Here is a 21311-nt window from a genome sequence, read left to right as displayed (position 1 = left end):
TTCTGTACTTCAGGCATCGAGAATGTAACACGGAGCGATGGGCAAGAGAACGCACCATGTGTAGCATACACCGCGAGTGGGCTTATGGTTGGGTTCTAGGTCGTGTCTCGACTTCGAGCGTGGTGATGAGAGAAGGTGGCTTGCTGTCGGGGATTAGTCAAGAGCTTGTGTTTATCACGTGATATGACACGATAAGGGGGAAAGCTGGTTCCCAGCTTCGGAACAGGCAAATCCTCCGGGGCGAGAGAGAAATCTGGACCGGACGCCCTGCGGCAGCAAGAATTCATTTATAGCCCTCTTTCCAGCCTCAAACGTCCTTCCGTCCTCCATTCCTTGTTTCCCGCGCTTCTCATAGCAATGTCATGATGGATCTCCAGGAGGCTCAGCGAGTCGTCCTAGCCTGCTTGCAGGCACTGGCAAACCAGTTCCAGCGAGTTCCTGGGTCGGCGATATTCATACGCTACGTGAAGTCGAGCTATCAGAATGATCCGGTGCGGTCGGCTGTGGAGCTATTTTTGTTTTTGTTCGCTGTGAGATATCTGTTGGCGCCGAAGTATTCGACGAAGCCGAATTTTGTGTCTCTGTGTGAGGAGGTATGCGTTCTTCTTTCTTTACATTTTCTTTTCTTTTCTTTTCTCTTTTTCTTTTTCTTTTGTTTTCTGTTTGTTTGTAGCCCTTTTGGTTCTTATTTTGTGGGATAGTGCTGACTGGTCTGGGGTCAATTGTAGGAGATCGATGATTTGGTCGAAGATTGGAGCCCCGATCCTTTGGTACCGAACCCGTCCCCGGACGATGAAGCGGAGGTTGAAAAACGTGTAGTACTTGCTGGGTATGTTCGTCTGATGGGGGTTTCTTGCGAAGGTACCTGGATTGGCTTCTAACATTGAAGAACGTGTATAGGGCGACCGGACCAAAATCCAAACTCACGAACGGGCGCACCGTAGTCAATCTCGCCTCTTACAACCACTTTAACTTTGTCGGAAGCGAATTCCTAAAAGAAAAGGCAGTCCAGACTCTCCGGACGTATGGCGTCGGTCCCTGTGGCCCTCCCGGATTCTATGGAACCCAGGATGTTCATATGCGTACCGAAGCGGATGTGGCGTCTTTCCTTGGAACTCCGGCTTGTATCATCTACGCACAGGCTTTCTCTACGATCTCTAGCGTGATTCCTGCTTTTTCAAAGAGAGGGGATATAATTGTTGCTGATAAAAGTGTTAACTTCGCCGTTCGAAAGGGAATTCAGATTTCAAGGAGCATTGTTCGGTGGTATGAGCACAACGATATGGAGGACCTGGAGCGGGTTTTGGCCAAGATTACGAAGGAACAGGCGAAGAAGCCACTCACCCGAAGGTTTATTATCACTGAAGCGTTGTTTGAGAACCGTGGGGATATGGTGGATTTACCGAAAATCGTTAGTTTGATTCCCACTTTCGTAGATCTCGTCTTAGGACGTTGTTGCTAACCATTTTACCTGTAGGTTGAACTGAGACTCAAATACAAGTTCAGACTCATTCTTGACGAGACCTGGTCCTTCGGTGTCCTCGGCAGAACCGGACGTGGGATCACGGAACATCAAAACGTCGACCCTGCGCAAGTTGACATGATTGTCGGTTCGTTGGCCGGTCCACTGATTGCTGGTGGAGGTTTCTGTGCTGGTTCAGAGGAGATTGTTCATCATCAGCGTATTTCGGCTACATCGTACTGCTTCTCGGCAGCATTACCAGCTCTGCTTTCCACCACGGCCAGCGAAAGCTTAACTTTGTTGCAAGAAAGCCCAGAGCTACTCACGATTCTAAGAGATAATATCAAAGCCATGTGGTCGCAGCTGGATCGCAGCGATTGGGTTTACTGTTCTAGCGCACCTGAGAATCCGATTATGTTCTTGCCCCTGAAGCCCGAGGTTGTGTCCTCCAGGCGTCTTTCAGTTGAGGATCAGCAATATATCATGCAGGATATTGTCGATGAGGTAAGCGCATTGTTCGCTAAATATATTACCAACATGGCAGCCGTGCTAATCAATTGCCCTTGAATAGGCCCTTGCCAATGGCGTTCTCATCACTCGACTAAAAACAATACCCGATGAATCAGGCCCAAAGCTTCTCGGCGGCCAGGTACCACCGGCGCTCAAGATCTGCCTCACGACCGGCTTATCGAGAAAGGAAGTGGAGAAAGCAGGGACCATCATTAGGCACGCGATTACGAAGGTCATGAGGCAAAAGCGATGATTGAATGACTGCATGATGCACATCCTATACGCGGCAACGGATTTTCTTTCTCGGTTCCTAGGCATGTCTTCTATCCGGCTTTCTCCTTGCCTACCCGCTTCATCACGTTGCCTCGGCCCTAACACGCCCTTCCTAGCCTGTTGGTTGGGCGCGCGGTATCTCCAGGTGATGCCGTGGATATTCACGATACGCATTTTTAATATATCCTCTCGCCCCTTTGCCCTTTCTGCCCTAAAAGATATGTAATCAATTCCATAGACACATATGTCCCAGTGCTGTTTTTCACGCCATGTTTCGCCTTGTGCTCTTTCTGGCCGTTTCTCTTTTGAGTCGGAAAGGGGTGGCAATAGTTGTTGTGTGTACCGCCTGCATGAGTTCCGCTGTACATTATTAATCTGTTATGGATGAAAAGTAGAGAAATCCAATGATTATAGATTGCTGGAGTGTTGCTTTTTTGTTTTAAAAAAAAAAAAAAAAAGAAAGAAAGAAAGAAAGAAAGAAAAAAGGGGGGAGGCAAATATCATTACATATATGAAGTAACCTGTGTTGAAAAAGATATTTTAGGTATGAAAGAGTCCTCATCCTCCATAGTCTTTGCAGGTCGTGTAAACTGTTGATCCCGAACCCATGAACTGTCCCAACCGTGTCGTCGTGGTATGCTGTATACCCACTAACAGGTACACTACAACAGCCATGCGGGGGGCAAACAAAATTCTCCAAGGTTATTATCGAGTTGTGTGTTGGATCTGGGTCTGGGAGGCTCCTTATTCTCGCTACCTAGATGTCGGTGAGATTGTCCAGCCAGCCAACAGCAAAATGAAACAGGTATACAACTCGAGTCACAGAACAGCACTGTTGTTCTACTAAGCAGTGAAAACCTGCGATCCTTTCATCAGTGCTCACGCAGCGGGGAGTGTTGCAAAACCAATCCTCTCCTGACACCACGTCTCTATAAGCAGCCTGAAAAGCATCCAGCCATACATCTTTATTAGCTAGAGATTTGATCTGCGATTTCAGGCGGTACTATGGAGTATTCCGTACTGCAATGTATCTAGCAGCTAAGGATGCAGATATGTGCTTGTTGCTTCTTTGGATAAAGCTTGATGCGGAGATTGATTTTCGTTGCACGCACAACCCCTAAAACATATCCAACACTCGAAACTTCTTGAACAGTGGCTATCAGTCATGTCCCCGCCAAAATGTATGCATGCATGGGGTAATATGTACAGACCCTGTTGGCGGCCGGCCAATGCGCTGATCAACCACAAGGGGAGTTAGTTAACTAACTATCCGTACTCCGTAGTTCGTTAACTACTCCAAGAAATGCTGCTGACGACCTCACTTCCTCACGATCTCTTCAGGAGCTGACCTTCAATGGTATCAACAACAACCTACGGAACCTTATGACTACAAGCCGAAGCCGATCATGGGATCCGAGACACCACATGGTCATCGTCGAAGTCCAAATGGTATGGAAAAGAATGTATTTGCTTTGCGTTGAAGCTACTCTGACAATTTGAGCAGGGTCATCGACACACGCTGCAATTGCTACCGTCAGTCTTCCCAAGCCGGCCGCAACAAGTAGACTCTTCCATGGCCCATTCGAAGGGGAAGGCGAAGATGGAGAGAATGACGAAGACGATGAAATCAGAGCTGACCTGAAGTCCAGTGGTCAGCCCAGCAAAGGTAAGCCAACTTGAAGGTTAATGTACACCTGATACTGGGCTCAAGGTAAGCGAATTTGGTCCTGCATGGCGTCTGCAAAGCTAAATAAACGCCCAGGAAGCTGGCATTGATGCCCGGATAGATCACATCAGTGAGGAGATCCAAGAAGTGATGGAGAGCTACGAAATCGAGCTCAACAGAAAGATCATCCCTGTCAAAGCGATTCGGAACATCACTGGCCATAACATCCTACGCTACAAGATACATGGCGACAAACAACTCCCCTTCGTCAAGACACGAACCACCCAACGCATGGAAGAAGGCGATGTATTCGCTATTGAAACCTTCGGCAGCACTGGAAAAGCTTATCTCAGAGATGATGTAGGAGTTTATGGCTACGGGTGCAATGAGCATGCCAGCGCTACTGGCCTTCGTCATGCCTCCGCCAAGTCACTGCTGAAGACGATCCATGAGAACTTCGGAACTCTTGTCTTCTCCAGGCGTTACCTAGAGCGCATTGGAGTGAAGAATTACCATCTCGGCATGAGGTCGCTTGTCTCGAATGGTATTGTTGAGTCCTATGCACCGATGGTCGATGTTCCTGGCTCTTATGTTGCACAATTTGAACATGTGAGAATTTGTCCACAGTTGAAGACTGCGGAATATACTGACACCATCTTCTAAACAGACCGTTCTGCTCCGGCCCAATTGCAAGGAGGTGATCTCCCGAGGAGACGATTACTAAGGAAACGTGGGAAATCGAGGGTCGGATTGATTATGGGAATATTGGCTATACTTGATTTTCTGTGTTCCTAGCTTCAACAGTCATGGAAAACGCCTTGGTAAAGCATTTCAACATGCCTTACATTATTTATACATATATCGCGCTGACAATGCCCTTTCGAGCCACAAAATATCAAGAATCAAACACCACTATGTTTCTCAAGATACTGTGATGTGAAATGGCACTTTGTCTATCACTGTATCTGCTGCTCAAGTACTTCTATGTTGAAGCGATGCATGCCCTGATTTCTGTGTGAGGACTAATTAATAAAAACAGAGCAGACACACAACTAATCACATCAAACTTCTTTCCCTCAATTTGTTCAGAAGGTCCCAGCCTAGTGAGGTTGTGAACAGTGAACTTGTGATGGAGCTGAAGCTCCAACTGATCAAGCTGCGGCAAAGGTGACTAGTCCTGTTCTGCATGTGAGATCCAATATATGCCACCTAGTTTGCAGATTCGGAAATGAACGAACTGGTTTGCGAACAAGTAGTGCTAGGAATCATATTTATTCACACACGGCTTGTAGATAAACTGTATGGCCCTGGAATGAGACTCGGGCTGTCATAAATTGACACAAACATGGCGACCCAACATCGCGACAATAAAGTAAATTGACCTTCACAGGCTCCATTGTCATCATCTTGTTGAGGAGCCCAGAAGCTCTACTATACCTTGGTCCTTCGGCAACAGCCTTTCTAGGTTTTTGGGGTTTTGCATTCTTTTCAGAGCCAATATGTTGCAGGGTTAGCTAATATTTTCCGGGTATCTCCAAGGCCTGGGCGCCCTTAGCATGAAAGAAATCTGTGCCTAATGTAAGAAGAACCTGGGCAGAACAAGCCGCAGAAGTAGAATGCGTCAGCTATTGAAGTTGCATGCTGCATGGAAGTATATGTCCTCACCGCATGATGACAAGATTCGCAGCAAACCTGTGGCACTACTGGAGGATGTCAATGTTCTGGCAGCAGCCGCAGCATGTCTTCTGGAATTGCCCCATCCAGGAACCCAATCAAAAAGTCAGAAATATTGCAAGTTACAACAAATGATCACACTCTTACTGAGAGACTCATGGTATGTGGGCTCAATGTCTCTCAGTGCTGACTAGGTCCAATTTCCAAATCACAAGACATATTTCAGGAAGAATGGTTCCCTACAGATAATTGGCCATGTTGATCTTTCAATCTTTGTGTTGCTACAGTTTTGGCAGAATGAAGTAGTGAAACTCAATTCTGTTCAAAATTGAAAACACCAACAAAGGAAGAGAAATTTTCTCTTATATGACCTGTATGTGATGGAAAATGTAGCACCAATCTAAGATTTTTGTTCAGGCTATGAAAGTCAACAGTTTGGGCTGTTCTTACAAATGAATGAGAAACAGGTTTATCATGTAGTTAAGCTTGCTGAGCTTCAGACTGTCCGAACAAAATGACAGAAAACGAAAGGAGTGGGGAACGGAAAAAAATCAATATGCTCCATGTACAGCCAAACATCAACATCCAGCGAGGCCAGATGTCAACTTCAATTCAAAGCAAATGTCAATATTTGCCAGAAGCTTTTTGATGAGACAGCCAGAAATGAGCAAGGAGTGATGCAGAAGATTTGGCAGCCTTGGCCAAGGTCCCTGTGGATTTTCAATGACAAAGAGTCAATCAGGGTTTCAAGCTCTTTGATAACCATTATAGCATTGGGAGTTTAAGCTATCTTGAGGCCTATGAACCTACTTGAGTGATTGTATGTCTCACCTAGGCCTCATTAGTAGCCTCACCCTTTCTTGCAGTTTGTTCACCAGTCCTCTCCAGACCCCTTGTTAATATCATGGCTCTTTCTGGCAACAAAGAGTCTTCTGTTCTCTATTCCTCTTTGTTTGCTAGGCACGAGCTAACTACAAATCTTAACAGGTCACTGCTTCTCATTCCTTGACCTCTTTGATCTCATAATTCAATAATTCTATTGGCGTGCTATTTGGGGACTTGTTTCCTATATGTAATCCACTTTGAAGTTTCTTTGGCCTAGTTGAGGGCGCGGTTGGGAACACTGGTGCAGAGAAACTACTTTCTCAGAGCTGCCAATCCTTATTTCAGTCAGACCCAGAGTATATGCCTTAAATTCCCCTCCCTTCTGCTTATACCTAGGTTCTGCTACACATAGTGTCACATTGGTACAGTGGGATGTACCAGAATACCACTGTATTTCCCCGACGGAAAGCTCTTCTCAGCGGCTTGAAACAATGACATGTATGAGATGCTAGAGAGCGGTAACACAGGGATGGTGGTCATGCCCGAATCCCCGATAGAAAGGTGCTAAAATCTTGATGCAACGAATAGGTATGAAGTTTAGAATGGATAGAGCACTCCATCTTCAATACATGTGCCAGGGCCAAAAATACCCAACTACTGATGAGGCTTGCTGCTCATAATCATATACATGTCAAACCAAAAAAACTAGGTATATATTTGACATTCTCTGTTGGATCACAAGTAGGTGCCTCTTTCACTGTTGTAGGCATGCTGAATATCACGAACAATAGTCTGTTGTAATGTTGGAGAATCTACTGGGCCATCATCCCGCAGTGCTCTTTATATATTTGAGGGACAATGCCCAATATCAGTCCATGTACCCCGCGCTAGGATCATGTTTGTTACTTGTGGTCTCTCCACAGTGGTCGGTCATCATTTGTGTTCAAAAATCTGTACAACAATACATACGTTATCCTTAGTCTGAGACGCAAAACAATGATGTTGGTGGTTGGCTTTATCTTTAAGAAGATAGGCCTTTACCTGCTGTTGCTCCTAATGCTTGTTTCTAGTATGGGATATACTATGTATCCTTATCTTCCTCAAGGATCTAGTAATATAGGATATACGTCAATATTCTGTAAACATTATCAAGAGGCCTTTTTGATGGCCAAAATCTGCACTTTAGCTTTTTTGGAACAATACACATGTACACATCATCTAGGATGCTAGTGTATGGGGATCTTCTCATGTTCCACAGGGTGTGTGCAGCTTTCTGAAGCATTGATGTGTTCCTCTGAGGGAATAGGAACACATTGCTGCGAAGGCAGCTATTTCTGTCACATCACAACAAACACCCAAAGGGGTAAACCCGCAATGGCAGAACGCGTGATTGTAGCCATATATAAACCCTTTGACACCTCCATTCTATACCTCCCCTCTCTCTTTTTTCTATATCCATAACAATACTCCCCCATGTTTTCAATTTTGTGAGCTGAAGGTAAGTTGCTGTTCTTTGCTCTTCACTTCAATGATATCCAGTTGATTGCCCTGAGTTCCATCATCAAGCTTGCACCACACCTCTGGATAGGGCTCGTGCCCTGCACCATCTTATGAACCTTGATGAAAGCATGTGTAAGCAGTTGACAGAACCCTTGAAGGCCAGTGCTTCTTGCTTTTGGAGCAGAGCATGTTATTGAAAGCTGCTGCTTTAGCTTCATGAAAGGCCAAAGGAGGTCCCAAGTTCTGTGAAGGAAGCAATTCACCCTCCTTAGATCCTAGGTTGCACCTGACGCTGCTTCTCCAAGACAAGTGAAAAAGGGGTTATAGATGCCATGCAAAAGACCTCTTGTTCACTGTTAACTGTATTTTTGGACCAATATAGCTGACAAAAGGCCCAGATATTCCAGGCATTTAAAATTTTCTCCAAAATACGCGTTGACATAGCCATTTGAAGTCATGCAGGAACTTGCAGGCTTTCTAGCCCATTTGGCTTTCTTGCTCAGCATTGTCCTCTCAGGATATGGTTGGTACCTTATATCCCTCCCTTGCGCTTCAAAAGGCTAACATTGGAAAACAAGTTGTCTCTGGTGTGCCAATTTTAGAAGAACGAGCTGCTGCAGCAGGATACTTTAGTGGTCTCGGCATCTGCTATGCCCCCTATACGGACGGCGGTCAATGTAAACCACAGCAGGAAATCGACGCTGATTTTGCAAAGCTTAAAAAGTACCAAACGATCCGGATATACGGTGTCGACTGCAACCAGGTTAAGATGGTCTTGAACACGGCAAAGAAAAACAATTCCAAAGTTTTTGCTGGCATCTTCAACCTGAAGAACTTTGATGGTGACCTCAAATCACTGATCAGCCAAGCAAAGGATTCCTGGTCCAATGTCGCCGCTATTAATATCGGGAATGAGTTGGTGAACAGGGGACTTAACTCACCAGACCAAGTTGCCGACGCTGTCAAAAAAGCACGTGATATTCTTCGTGGCGCAGGCTACCAAGGGCCTGTGGTTACTGTCGACACATCTGGCATGCTGATCAAATATCCCAAACTCTGCCATGCATCGGATTTCTGTGCTGCAAACGCCCATGCCTTTTTTTCAAGCCAGACAAAGGCACAAGATGCAGGCAAATTTGCACGTAATGAAGCTGATGCAGTTTCTAAGGCAGCAGGTGGTAAATTCACTGTTATCACAGAGTCTGGATGGCCATCTTCTGGACAACCAAACGGCGTGGCGGTCCCATCTCCTCAAAACCAAAATGCAGCAATTGAGAGCCTGAAAAATAGCTTCAAAGACAGGGATGGTCAGCTTTTCCTATTCTCTGCCTTTGATGACAAATGGAAGCAAGACTTTGATGGTTCCTTTGGAGGAGAGAAGTTCTGGGGCATTGAAGAGTAAAAGCAAAAAGGAATACCTGGGAGGAACGGACCGTAGTGAAGTTGCGGTACGATCTGTGAGGGGGATCAAGTCATTGAGCTGTCACGGTTTGCTAGTTATGGACAGAAAGGAGAAGCCTAGCTAAGGGAAGGGTACACTGAATGTAGTCCACAATAACTTCGTAGTATCAGTGTTCGATCAATGGGATAAATGATTTTTTCTGTCCATGTCTCTAATCAGTTGCTGTTGATCCGCTCCAGAGAACCATAATACCTAGGTACCAGTGTCTCTGAAGCTGTTTTCACAGCTGTGTGCAGATGATAGAGTCCCACCACTTGCATGCACAATTTAAAGCATGTGAAGGGATTGCTGACAGTATCATGATTTGAGAGTTTAGAGCAGACCTGCGCATTTATATACTAATTATGTTTGTATATCCAAGTCAAACTGATCCATTCATTTTGGACTGCGTACATGGGAAGCCCACCTTCATGCTTCCACCAAGTGCATTGCTAGACAGTTTTCTCTATCTCTGCGATCCCATCTAGGGCAGCATGATCAGGCTCTCCAGGTCTAGAGACATTCGAAATAGACGACTCACGCGAAAAATTACTGGTATCATCTCCATCACTCTGCGGGGTTCCACATCTACTCCTCTCATCAACAGCTAAACGGGCATGCAGATGAGCGCGCCAACGACGGGTCTTTGGAGGCTCCGGTTTTTGTAGACCAGTCTTGCTGGAGACCTGTGTTTGAGGATGAGAATGGTTGTGATGATGATGGGGTGGGGTCGGAGGAATAGGGGAGTGGTGGTGAACGTCGCACGCTACAGGAGGGGGAACCGAGTGGGATGATCGACGTGGTGGCGGCACGGCGGGTGGGTGGAGAGAAGAATGGTGAGCACGGGGTTTGGAGACAGGTATTGTCAGGTCGGCTTCCGACGTTGTACTAGTTGAGGGTGGAGACGGCGCATCAATGGTGATGGTATGAGAAGTAGGCTGACATTCGGACGCTGTCCGACGAATAATTGACCGTTTCTCGCGAAGGTGAGTTGGCCCCGGTGACATATTTGTCTCCTTATGTTCTTCCTCCTCCCGTCCTCTACGACCTCGCCATCCCCGTGCCTTTGGCGGCTCTGGCTTTTTCTTTGGTAGTGTCTGAACAGCGGCGCTTTTCCTTGGCATCATGACTCCGGGCTTCTCTCTTTGCGTGGCGATCTCTGCCATGCTCACAGACGAAGCACGCGATGGCTCAAGGCCCGTGCTAGGGGATTGAGCCTGCATTCGGTCCACGGGAGATAGAGTCTCCGCGGAGCTCTCTTTAGGAAGATTCGTCGCAACACATGTTCGGTCCGGGTACAGTGTCTCGTCAGCTGTGGCCTCGGTTTTTGCTTCTGAATGGGTCTCTTGCGCCTCATTACAGATACCAACAGATGGCAACCCTTTTACTGGTAACCGTTCTTCGTGTTCGATTAGCCAATCAACTTGCGCGCAACGCAGTACCAATCTCTTAGTTGTTTCATCAACTTCATCAAAGTGAAGGATCTTTTCGTACTCGTCTTCATAGCCAGCAATCTGATCCCTAATAAGGATAGCAAACAGTCTTCTTAGCTCATCGCGCTTATAATACGGAGGATTTTTCAATTGAGTATGGGTTAGCAACGGGTAGAGAACACGAAGATATGTATGACGAAGAGCAGAGGCCTCTTCCGGAAGGTCTAACAAGTTACGAATTAATATATCAACGAGAACTCGGAGGTCGTTAGTATAAAAATATTCATAAGTAGAAGGTGTTGTGAAGAGTAGATATAGGAGCTTGAGCGTGAGAAGTTGAAGAGATGTCTCATCTACTCTGCAATCAGAAACCAATGACATTTGCAAAGGGAACAGGTCAAAGACATACTTTCACGATTTAAAAGAAGTATTATATTTTCACCAAAAGTCTTGTAAACGCCCCCGTACATTGACAAGACCTTGATAACTTTGTTTGTAGGTGGGACGAGCGAAGGGTGTTCTGCAGGAGCATCATGAGTAGAGACCATGAACTGCTCATTGAGTACCAACTGGCCAAGAGAAATTAGCATCATTGGATCCATTATTTGGCGGAATGCTCACCAAAACTTTGATGACTGGGTAATGATATGGGTCGTCCACATCATTTGAAACCTCCTCAATTATGCTAAACAAAACCTTTATGAACTCATCATCTACAAGAACTGCAATCCAGAAGTCAGAGTGATTAGTTGTGCAGGCAATAAGGTTCTCAAAGGGTACACGCAGAAACATACGCAGGTCTTCAATCTTAATCCTCTGAATTCTCGACATCTCATAAAACAGATCCATCAATAATCGATGAAGACCAGCTTCATGATCACCGGTTCTGCGTCGCCGCGACTGTATAAGCTCCAATAGCCGTACGAAGGCCCCTTCGCTATTCATCATTTCAAATGCAATTTCATCGTGGCGGCCATCGACAAGGAGGAGCAACACGATAACATAGAGAGCGCTCGGGTCATCTTCCTATGTAGTGTATGAGAACCAACCCAGCGCCGGATCTGTACGGCTGAAAGACCGCATACCTGAAGCAAGCTGTATATTATCTGCCGTCGTATATATTCTGCATTTCCGGAGAATAGCTCTGAGGTGAGCAAAATCTCAGAGCATCGGGAGAGGTTGTGCCCGAAATGGAGGAGGTCATCTGTTGACAATACCCGGGGAAGTTAGTATCCATGTTCGCTTCCATTTCATGGCTAGGCCCGATAATGCGCAAGAACTATGCCGAACAAGTGCTGGACAGTCAAAAAAAGGGGCTATTCGAAGGTCGCATCTACCTTTATATCTCGTTGTCAACTCGAGGTATGCTCGAAGAACGTTGTCGATCGCCGCATGGGAGTCGCATTGCGCGTCAACAACGCGGTGCAGTTCTATTCGAGAACGGTGCAAATTAGCTACATTCCTCATCTACAGAGTTTTCACATCTTGAAAAAGAGCGAAAAGACTCAGATACGGTGCCCGATTAGAAGACAATCGTGTCTTCAGATCGACACAGTGAACACCCACCGTCCCAGAATTGATCCTCATTTCCCAAACTGTGCGAAACTTCAAGTTCCATTCCCAAACCCATGCATTGCTAATAACTTCTTTTTGTGCCGCTTCGGACTTCAAATGATTTATATTTTATTCTCGATTTATCTTCGGCTGTGACACGAATGAACGCGATCGATTCGAGTGGCTGGTTGACAGGAAGCATCAAACTACTGAGTACTCCGTACGGAGTACCTACGATACGAAAAGGCAAACGCCACGGGGTTCCTCCCGCGCTAACGAACGAGCTGACCCCCTACGGGGTACACGACTGACATCACACCGAAAAACGTGGGTTACACAAACAAACCGACTGACGTCTTTGAAGAGCTATCGACCCGATATTTAGCCCGTCCTTATATTAGACTGATCCGTTCAAAGTAATGCACATACAACCGTTCTGTACGCTACAAATTAACACCCTATTCCTAAAGAACCGTCTAGCAAAAATAAAAATACAATCAAAAGCTCGAGACTGACATGTACCACAAAGTATAGAAAAGGGACGGTTTGTGAATGATACCAAATATATATGCAAAGTCTGTTAAACCAGAGCGACCCATATCTCCTAGATATTAGCTAAACCTGCGTTGAAAACCTATCCGTTACATTGACCCAACAAACAACACCAAATATACCGCGAATGCTAACAAGCATGGCGTAAGATATATATATATCGAATGATACTGGTCTATGTCGATTAAACTTTCTGTGGCATCCTCAAGGGATGCGCTTCGGTATTGCTATTACAAGTGAGCACGGTTAGTCTACGGGTCTAGCTCCCCCCGAAGGCTACAGCCGGCACCGGGGAATTGACTTACAAAATATAATCGTCTAGGCTGACGACGTCAGGATCGCTGAAAAGGAGGAAGAAGTATTTCAGAGTTTCTCCGAGCCAGAACGACTCCATTTCGTTCAAGGGCATAGGCACTTGACTCGTCACGTCCTTGATCGCGGAGCTTCCGAGTTCAGTTCTTGTGCTTGCCTCAACGGCCTTAAACATCTCCCACCCCTTTTCTCTCCATGACTCGTCACCTGTGATTCGGTACATGTAGAATACGGATTCGATGGCTTCGGGTCTGAGGATGTACTTGCGTGAGAGGATATCAGTCATTCCATAAGGAATACGCTCCTCTTTAAGTCGTTGCTCCACGAAGTCCTTATGAGGAACGAACGTAGGTTTGGGTCCAAGAATATCAGGAATTGAATCGTCAATACCACTGATGCGTGATGGATCGTCGGGCATTGCTCTCTGCCTTTTGGCAAGTCCAGAACTGCCCTTGCTAACGGCGGATTTAGAAAGGTGCGAAGTCTCGATTTCGGTAGCTTGGAATTCTGCTCTTTCCACGCCCTCAACCTTTTCAAGTTCGGCCTTTTGACCTAGCCAAGTCTGAACTTGGAGCTTTCTCTCCTCTTCATAAGGATCGATTTTTTCATAATATCGTGTTTCATTCCATTCGCAGCGCTCAGTGGAGGCGCAAGGAAGCATTTCAAAGCCTTCGGGCATAATGCCAGTGGTAGTAGCATTGTATGCCCAGACGCACGCATCGGTTAGCTTTGCAGCAAGATCCAGGTCGCCGTCAATCCCAAAGATTTTGGCACCGAGGGCGAACATTCCTCCTGCGAAACACCCAAGATGAGTGCCTTCATAGTGGGAATATAAATCTTCTTTTTTCTCTGGTGGCTTGCTTGAAGTTACCTTTGCGTGAAACAGAACATCACGATTGTCCGGCAGCATTGGCCGAAACAGCAGATACTTCTTGGCCGTATCCATTGCTAGGGTGTACATCTTGTGGTATTGATAGCTGAGCCCGCCAAGGAGCAGATGCATTTTCGGGAGATACTCGTATGTTGAATCCGCCAAAGCGCCCAGCGTGTATGTGTTCGACATTTGGAATGGCGGTGGCATGAGGCCCTGTTCTTCGCAATCGGGCCCATCTTCGAATCCGGCCAAATCACGTTTCTCTGTAGCCTTAGATTGTGAGTTGGGATTTGCTGGCTGGGCATTCTGCAAAGGCTTAAAGGCCGCCTCATTTCTCTTTTTAGGGGCCTCTGGGGGCCCATTGGCCTTGGGCATTAACGGCGGCATTTTCACTGAACCGTCCACATCTTCTAATTCATCGCTGTTACGAAGTATTTTCTTGCATCCCGAGGCATCAATTAGTGAGGGCCATAGACCTGGTAGTGTGGTGTTAGACTGAAACTTTTCGAGTTCATTTGTGATCCGAGCAACAGCATCGTAGTATTTGTTCTGTAGCGTTAATTGTGCTAGTCGTGTGAACTCAAGAGACAGAGAGCCAAGCTCAGCAAGAACGGCCCGGGTGGGTGCTCGATGAGGCTGTGAAGCGTAGGACCTAGAAGTTGTGAGCAGGTGAATATGCCAGGACAGGATACGGCAAAGTCCACAACTTACGGCGCCCACCAATAATATGTTTGCGGCATTCGATTTGGCGTATCGAATGCGCCCATTAGGATTTCGGCTAGCTCAATCGCCTTGTCCAGCAAAATGGGATACCTTCCTTCACAAATATCATATGCACCAATCAGGCCTCCCAAATAGCGAATGACAGTTTCAAACAAAGGAATATCTTTTCGATTGCTGGTTTTGAAGTCAATCTGTTCCACAGCCTTGACAGCCTCCGCGAATTCTTTCTCAAAGCCCATTATCCAAAGAGTGTCCAAACTATCAACTAAAGTTGCTCCCCATCCCATGAAGGGATCCCGACCGCCACCAAAGACGGGCTTTAATTCGTCTCGACCCCAAGCATGTGTTTTATAGCCAGCCCAGGATCGTTTGAATGATGCCTTGATAAGTGATAATCTCTTGTCACGGGACAACTTAGCCTTCTGTGATTCCTCTGGAAAGTTGAATTGGATCTTAGGAATATTTTTCGGTTTGCCCTTGGGCAGAGGAATGATGTTCGACGGAACCACGGGGAAGTTTTCGGGCTGTTTCACCCATCGGACGTCAGTACGATCCAATTCGGGCACCTCCAATCTTCCCTGGCCACCAGGGCCGAATTCAGCCTTGGGTGATGACGGCGGTGAAACAAGAGCAGGTCGTGTCGGAGCCGGCGAGCTGGTCGGTTGCACAGACGGCTTTACCCATCCTTGCTTTGTGTTAGTGACCACAGATGGTATCCTTGCCTTGGTAGGCGATGCCAGGGGGTTCTGAATCTCCCCGTTGTGGCCAGCTTGTTCTGGAGGCCGTTGCGGCGGAAGCGCGGGAGGAGCAGCTGGCTTTTGTTGTTCCGCCGTCGATTCATTCGAATTGTGGATTGAAGACCCCAGCTCTCGAAGTCTAGTGAAATGGAAGAGAGCAAGGACACTAATAACAGCGAAAACGAGAAAGACGCGATATCGACGAAAACGGGGCATTCTGGCTTGTGGACCGCTCTTCCGAAGAGCTCGTCCCTCTCAGTCCGCACTTGAACTAACTATTGAGCAGGAGGAGGCGCCGCTTCAATTGGGACCATTGCGCAACGTAGAGGGATTTAATGTCACACGATACCTCAAAACCAGACCTTTCCCACAGCACACACAGCGACAACTTCGATGGCAGCCGTTCGACCGTTGACTGCCAGCTGTTACAGAGTAGAGTTGCGTCCCTGGTTAGTTACATAAGCAAAATACGGGGTTAACAACTTACTTAACTAGTTAACTAACTTAAAACATAACCGCTAGTTAGCTAAAACCAGCATTGTCCAAGCTCTGACATTTGGACCTTATGAACTGCAGCAGTTTGTGATCCTCGTACACCGTCACTGAACCCGATATCAGGCTTCACGTGGCTGTCTGCGATCACAGACAGACAAAAGAAGGACGGGGCGGCTTATGCGTGGGGTGAGGCCGATCATTCGGCATCCTTGAAAATATGGAGAGGCGCGCGGTTTGAATTTAAGAGCCAGGAGTTCCACGGCCGAGTGCAACCGTTTTCTTGCAGGGGAGAATCGTTGGGACCAATTTGGCAATTGGCTCTGTAGCCTGCCTCTTATTCTGTTGGTTCTCACTCGTGATAAATATCCAGAGTCAAAGGGCCACAGGAACTACATAGTAATCAGAAAAGAAGAAAGCAGCTGGTTGACACAGCCGCAAACTTTGTAAGAATGAAGGATACTGCGGTACCGAGAGGTTCAGGTTCGAAGCTTTTCCAGCCGCTGAAGATCGCCAACGGCAAGATCGAATTGAAACACCGTGTCGTGCTGGCACTCTTGACGAGAAATCGCGGGACACCTCTTCAGCCAGAGAGTACAATTGAAAATCCGAATAGGGCCTAGCTGCCAAATAATCTGATGGTGGAGTATTATTCGCAACGGGCTACAGAAGGGGGGTTATTGATTTCAGAGGGTGTTCCGCCATCCCTGGAGGTGGGCGAGATTATCAAAATTGTCTCTGTACAGCATGTTCTGGCAACGGTTGTGCTAACATGATCCTAGAGCAATGGAATGCCTGGCGTTCCTGGGATGTTCATACCCGAACAAGCAGCTGGTTGGAAGAAAATTGTTGATGCTGTCCATGCAAAAGGTGGCTACATTTACTTCCAACTCTGGCACGCTGGACGTGCCACTATACCCCAGATGACCGGCTCACCGGCTGTTTCTGCCTCAGCAACGGTCTGGGACGACCCAAAGGAGTGTTTCTTCCACACTCCCGTTGGGTATGGTGAGCCAGTGCCTTATTCTAAGCATCCACCTATCGAACTTTCTCACAGGCACATAAAACGGACTATTGAAGACTACTGCAATGCTGCCAATATGGCCATGGAGGCTGGATTCGACGGAGTTGAGCTTCATTCCGGAAATGGCTATCTTCCAGAACAGTTTTTGAGCTCAAACATCAACATACGGACGGACGACTACGGAGGAACGCCTGAGAAACGGTGTCAGTTTGTATTTGAGTTAATGGACGCTTTGGCTGCGACAGTTGGACAGGAGAACTTGGCTATTCGCCTTTCGCCTTTTGGGCTGTTTAACCAAGCACGTGGAGAACAGAGAGTGGAAACTTGGACACATCTATGCCGAGGCCTGAAGCAATCGCTTCCCAATCTGTCCTATGTTAGCTTTATCGAACCAGTACGTATTCCTCTTAGCATTCTATGTTTCTTTTTCCCATGTTAACACCATCACTCAGCGCTACGAACAAATCTTCAGTACCAAGGAGAAAGACGATTTTCTCGCATCATGGGGTCTCCTTGACGTCGACTTGAGTAGCTTCCGTGAAATTTTCGGTTCGACACCGTTCTTTTCGGCCGGTGGATGGGATCACACGAATTCCTGGGGTGTGCTTGAGTCTGGTAAATATGACGCGTTGCTTTATGGGCGGTATTTCATTAGTAATCCGGATTTGGTGGAGCGGTTGAAGAAAGGGTACCCATTGAATAAATATGATCGGAGTAGGTTATATGGGCCATTTGATGATCCGGCCATTGGTTATACGGACTATCTCTCCATGGAACAGCAGGTTGGTGCCAAGGCGGCGGCGCAAAATAACCTTGTGAACTGAAGATCTCTCCAGTTTCAGGGCATAGTATAGTGGATCTCTGTAGGCGCGTAGATACATGAGACGATGCTTAAATGTGTATATTTTGTATTTTTCTCCCACAAGAGAGGATGGGATGATTTCCAGGGCCTGCTAATATGGCGGATTATTTGGTCATGACTCTGAATTGAATTTCTCTAGATTGACATAGTTATTCAAATAGGTCAATCGATACATGTCTCAGCTTCACTCAGTATATATTGTTGACTACCCTGCATAGCCGGCAGTATCGTCTAAATTACCTTGTCTAACAAAATCACAAAATGGCTGGCATACTCAAGGAACACGTGCGTCCTACGAGGTTATATGTAGCGCCAATATCATTGTTTCACCTTGACCCAAATATTTGCACCGCCTAACTAATTTTACCAAGGAACCCCGGTTATGCTGTTATATGTGAACTGCAAGCAGCCAGTGCAAAACACAGAGCATCACAAAAATGAAGTTCGCCATGTGAAAAAAGTATTACATCCCAACAGCACCGCGACCTTCATTTGTGACTTTCTGGAACTGGTGAATCAAGCCCAGCACTCCTCCACCACCAGCAACTTTCTCCACGTCTTCAGCCTCGTCATCTTCGCCGCTGTTTGCGTCTTCTGCCAGATTTATTCGCCATGATTCTTCTATCTGGCTATCATCAGTTGCAGGTCCGCCGCTGGAAGTTGTGGTCACGTTTGAGGGCTGTGTATTAATTCCGGGAAGTTGGTCTTCGTCGACATCTTGAATTGTATCCGCCATTGGGTGGGCTTGCCGAGACGGCCGATAGCGGGAGGCTGCTGTTGGATGGGCTTTCGATCGAAATCCGGACATAGAGGGTTGGTGATGGGGATCTAGTAGCATTGAGGCCATGGGCGATGCATGTCCTCCGACACCTGTTATAGCTCCGAATCGAGAGGTTCGAAGGGCGGATTGTCTCATGGTAGAGTGTTGACCATTGTCCCACCGGTCAATGCGACTTGAATGTAGATGGTTTGCTCCCGGCTGAGCACGATGGGTTGGGCCGGGAACGGGCTGCTGGGGGTAATTTTGGCGCTGCGAAGCATGAGGTCCACTTGGGCGTGGAGGTGGAGCGTAATGATCGAGGAACCCATAATAAGATGCAAGCATCTTTCCATCTTTAGCAGAGAAATAATCACCTCGTAGATCGTGTAGGCCATGCTTAAGGCCTCTTGGACGATGATGCTGGGGTTCAGGGGGCATCAGATTCGTGCCTTTCTTGAAATCAAAAACTGCGAAGGAACAAACGTAACCAAGGCCGTCGACATGAACTGTAAACTCCCTAAAAAAATCGATCAAACGGTCGCTGCATTTAGGCAGGCTAAACCATAGAACGAAAGGAGTGAATATCATACTCAGAATCTCCTCAAGAAAGATTACCACCTTCAGTTGGTAGAGTGTGGCGAACTCCTTCCTTACGTCGTCGCTATGAAGTTTGCCATGCCAGTGAGCGGGTTTATAGTGGGTATACGCAGTCACGTCTAAGAGGGCGTGTTCCGGGTCAAACACCTGGGCGTCGTCTGGTACGACCCCACGTGCAACAGCGTAGACAGTCCCAAAAAGTCCAATATAGAACAAAACGGTCCGATCGTGAGTAATTTCGAACCCGAGGAATAGCTCAGGGTCTATAACGGATGCCAACGCGAGGACAGACAGAAGGGCACCTGCAATAAAAGCTACAAAACGTGACAGCTGCACTGTCTTGTCTTTGGGAAACTGGTTGATATACATATTTGCGGACTCGTAAGACATATGGATTCGACGTTCGAAAAGGTGCCATAGTTCGTTGAATTCGCGGAATTTCCATTCCGCCAAAGGTGTATATTGGCGAGAGCCGATTTTGGAAGGGTTTTTTTGGTACTCGTTAAAATAGCGGAAGAAGTAATGCATCAAAAAGTAAGCCACGATAAACGGCGCAATGAAAATATTCATGACCCCAGCAAAAATAAATCGACGCCGGAGACCCTCGCTTAGAGCTCTTCGGTGAGTCGATTTCAGAAAAAGTGGTCGTAACTGGCCCTGTTCATTGAAGACATAATCGAGGATGCACAGGTTAAGATTCCATTCAAGGGTCCGAGAAAACAACTGCCGATTTCGTAAGAACGGTATAGGAAGGGTAAGGTCCAATATCTCTTTGTTGAACAGTGCAATGAGATAATTTTCCTTCCTCATAAGACGATTGGCAATGTCATGAGCATCCATCCGCTGTTTTGACTGGCTACCAATGTATTTGCGATGTTTTGTGGACACGGTGCCCGCGGTCGCGGGATTCGCATCCCGCAGTGCCATGAGCCTACCAACCACCTCCTGCCATGATATTGTCTGTATATCCGAGTCGGGCACGTCCAAAAGATAGAGGTAGAAGTCATGCATATGCCGTAGTCGCCTGAAATCTATAATGTATTGGAAAACCTTTCCAAACCAAAAGACTGTAAACAGCCACAGGAAAAATGTAGATGAGGCTGACATTTTGTTGGTGCACTTCGGGACAATAATCTGATTCAGTGTCTTGCTATGCGGGACTTTCCGATAGTCAACACAGTTTGTTAGGAATGTCGTAAAACCAACAACAAAAGCCAAGGTTCTATGCGGCCCAGTCAGCTTCTGAGCTCGAGAGAGAGAGAGAGACACCCTCCCGACTTACAGAATATTCAGCATCCGACTTAATACTATACACCAAATCCCGTTACCGATGAAATAAATGTAAACGTCTTTTAGAAAGTTATCTAGATTCTCGACATTGGCCCATCTCCACATTGCCTTTTCCTTTGGATTGGCAAATGCTAGACCAGCTCTTCGATTTGAATGAAGGTTTAGAGGAGGCGATGGTTGAGGGGCAAGATGGGGGGTTTGATGCTCCTCGGCAGCTTCCCACTGGCCTCGTAATCGCGGGGAGCAGAATTCTGCAGCTGGCGCATCGTCAAGGATCCTGTTACGATTGGAAGGAGGTCGAGGAGGTGGTGGAAGGGGATCCTCCTCGCCATCGCCTTCAACGAGAAGGGAAGCCGGAACTTCATCATCGTGCTCGGCTTCGTTCACTGACTCCTGCGTCCATTTCGGATGGCGCGGTAAGTGGGAATCACCTGCTGCGGGAGACTGGAAACTGCTATGCGTGGACTGTGTGTCCGAAGCTTGCGCGAGAGCACCCTCCAGCTCATAGTCCTGGTAAGCTCCGTCCAAGTTCTCTTCGTCCGCAGCCATCGCAGCTCGTTCCTCAGTATCCGAATGGCCGGAATCATCATCGTATTGCCGAATAGTTTCGTAGATTGAGGGCGAGGTGGTGCTGTTGATGGGCAGCAAGCGTGTGATGAGCTGTGATGTCATGATGGCACAAGCTCAAGAAAACCAATGATACTGCCTAGCAGTTAGTGGATATCGAAGGGTTCAGATCATTTCTTCATC

General features: G+C 47.0%; 7 protein-coding genes across 7 annotated transcripts; 4 read left to right on the top strand and 3 right to left on the bottom strand.

The window, feature by feature from the left end:
* Nucleotides 1-7: 7 nt before the first annotated feature.
* Nucleotides 8-2727, top strand: LCB1 (serine palmitoyltransferase component). The gene is made up of 5 exons (XM_003065464.2): nt 8-593; nt 729-829; nt 901-1411; nt 1478-1966; nt 2034-2727. The coding sequence occupies exons 1-5, from the start codon at nt 363-365 to the stop codon at nt 2223-2225; spliced, it is 1524 nt and encodes a 507-aa protein (XP_003065510.1). The 5' UTR covers nt 8-362; the 3' UTR covers nt 2226-2727.
* A 924-nt stretch (nt 2728-3651) lies between these two features.
* On the top strand, nt 3652-4821 carry METAP2 (Methionine aminopeptidase 2; the record flags this gene model as incomplete). The annotated part of the gene is made up of 4 exons (XM_003065463.2): nt 3652-3694; nt 3750-3911; nt 4012-4520; nt 4579-4821. The coding sequence occupies 4 exons, from the start codon at nt 3652-3654 to the stop codon at nt 4633-4635; spliced, it is 771 nt and encodes a 256-aa protein (XP_003065509.2). The 3' UTR covers nt 4636-4821.
* A 3545-nt stretch (nt 4822-8366) lies between these two features.
* On the top strand, nt 8367-9312 carry D8B26_001465 (uncharacterized protein; the record flags this gene model as incomplete). Its single annotated transcript, XM_066123546.1, has 2 exons — nt 8367-8433; nt 8489-9312. The coding sequence occupies 2 exons, from the start codon at nt 8367-8369 to the stop codon at nt 9310-9312; spliced, it is 891 nt and encodes a 296-aa protein (XP_065979620.1).
* Nucleotides 9313-9749: 437 nt separating this feature from the next.
* On the bottom strand, nt 9750-12414 carry D8B26_001464 (uncharacterized protein; the record flags this gene model as incomplete). Its single annotated transcript, XM_003065461.2, has 7 exons — nt 9750-11137; nt 11194-11353; nt 11406-11506; nt 11579-11810; nt 11870-11988; nt 12122-12214; nt 12351-12414. The coding sequence occupies 7 exons, from the start codon at nt 12412-12414 to the stop codon at nt 9804-9806; spliced, it is 2103 nt and encodes a 700-aa protein (XP_003065507.1). The 3' UTR covers nt 9750-9803.
* A 660-nt stretch (nt 12415-13074) lies between these two features.
* D8B26_001463 (uncharacterized protein) lies at nt 13075-15941 on the bottom strand (the record flags this gene model as incomplete). Its single annotated transcript, XM_003065460.2, has 3 exons — nt 14788-15941; nt 13196-14728; nt 13075-13117 (listed from the first exon to the last, which is right to left on the bottom strand). Exons 1-3 carry the CDS (start codon nt 15750-15752, stop codon nt 13075-13077), a joined length of 2541 nt encoding a protein of 846 aa, XP_003065506.2. The 5' UTR covers nt 15753-15941.
* A 722-nt stretch (nt 15942-16663) lies between these two features.
* D8B26_001462 (uncharacterized protein) lies at nt 16664-17876 on the top strand (the record flags this gene model as incomplete). Its single annotated transcript, XM_003065459.2, has 3 exons — nt 16664-16741; nt 16811-17446; nt 17505-17876. The coding sequence occupies exons 1-3, from the start codon at nt 16667-16669 to the stop codon at nt 17874-17876; spliced, it is 1083 nt and encodes a 360-aa protein (XP_003065505.2). The 5' UTR covers nt 16664-16666.
* Nucleotides 17877-18090: 214 nt separating this feature from the next.
* On the bottom strand, nt 18091-21233 carry ATG9 (autophagy protein atg9; the record flags this gene model as incomplete). Its single annotated transcript, XM_003065458.2, has 2 exons — nt 18091-20493; nt 20554-21233. The coding sequence occupies 2 exons, from the start codon at nt 21231-21233 to the stop codon at nt 18378-18380; spliced, it is 2796 nt and encodes a 931-aa protein (XP_003065504.1). The 3' UTR covers nt 18091-18377.
* Between the last annotated feature and the right edge of the window lie 78 nt (nt 21234-21311).

The sequence above is a fragment of the Coccidioides posadasii genome, chromosome 1 (genome assembly GCF_018416015.2).
Source record: "Coccidioides posadasii str. Silveira chromosome 1, complete sequence".
NCBI lineage: Eukaryota > Fungi > Ascomycota > Eurotiomycetes > Onygenales > Onygenaceae > Coccidioides > Coccidioides posadasii.
Note: the sequence above shows the minus strand (reverse complement) of the source record. Positions and strands in the feature narration are given on the sequence as shown.

Excerpts from the sequence above, each read along its gene's own strand:
- LCB1 (XM_003065464.2), top strand. The coding sequence starts at position 363 with ATGATGGATCTCCAGGAGGCTCAGCGAGTCGTCCTAGCCTGCTTGCAG. Across the intron at positions 830-900 it reads AAACGTGTAGTACTTGCTGG|GGCGACCGGACCAAAATCCA; the intron begins GTATGTTCGTCT and ends GAACGTGTATAG. Across the intron at positions 1,412-1,477 it reads TGGTGGATTTACCGAAAATC|GTTGAACTGAGACTCAAATA; the intron begins GTTAGTTTGATT and ends TTTTACCTGTAG.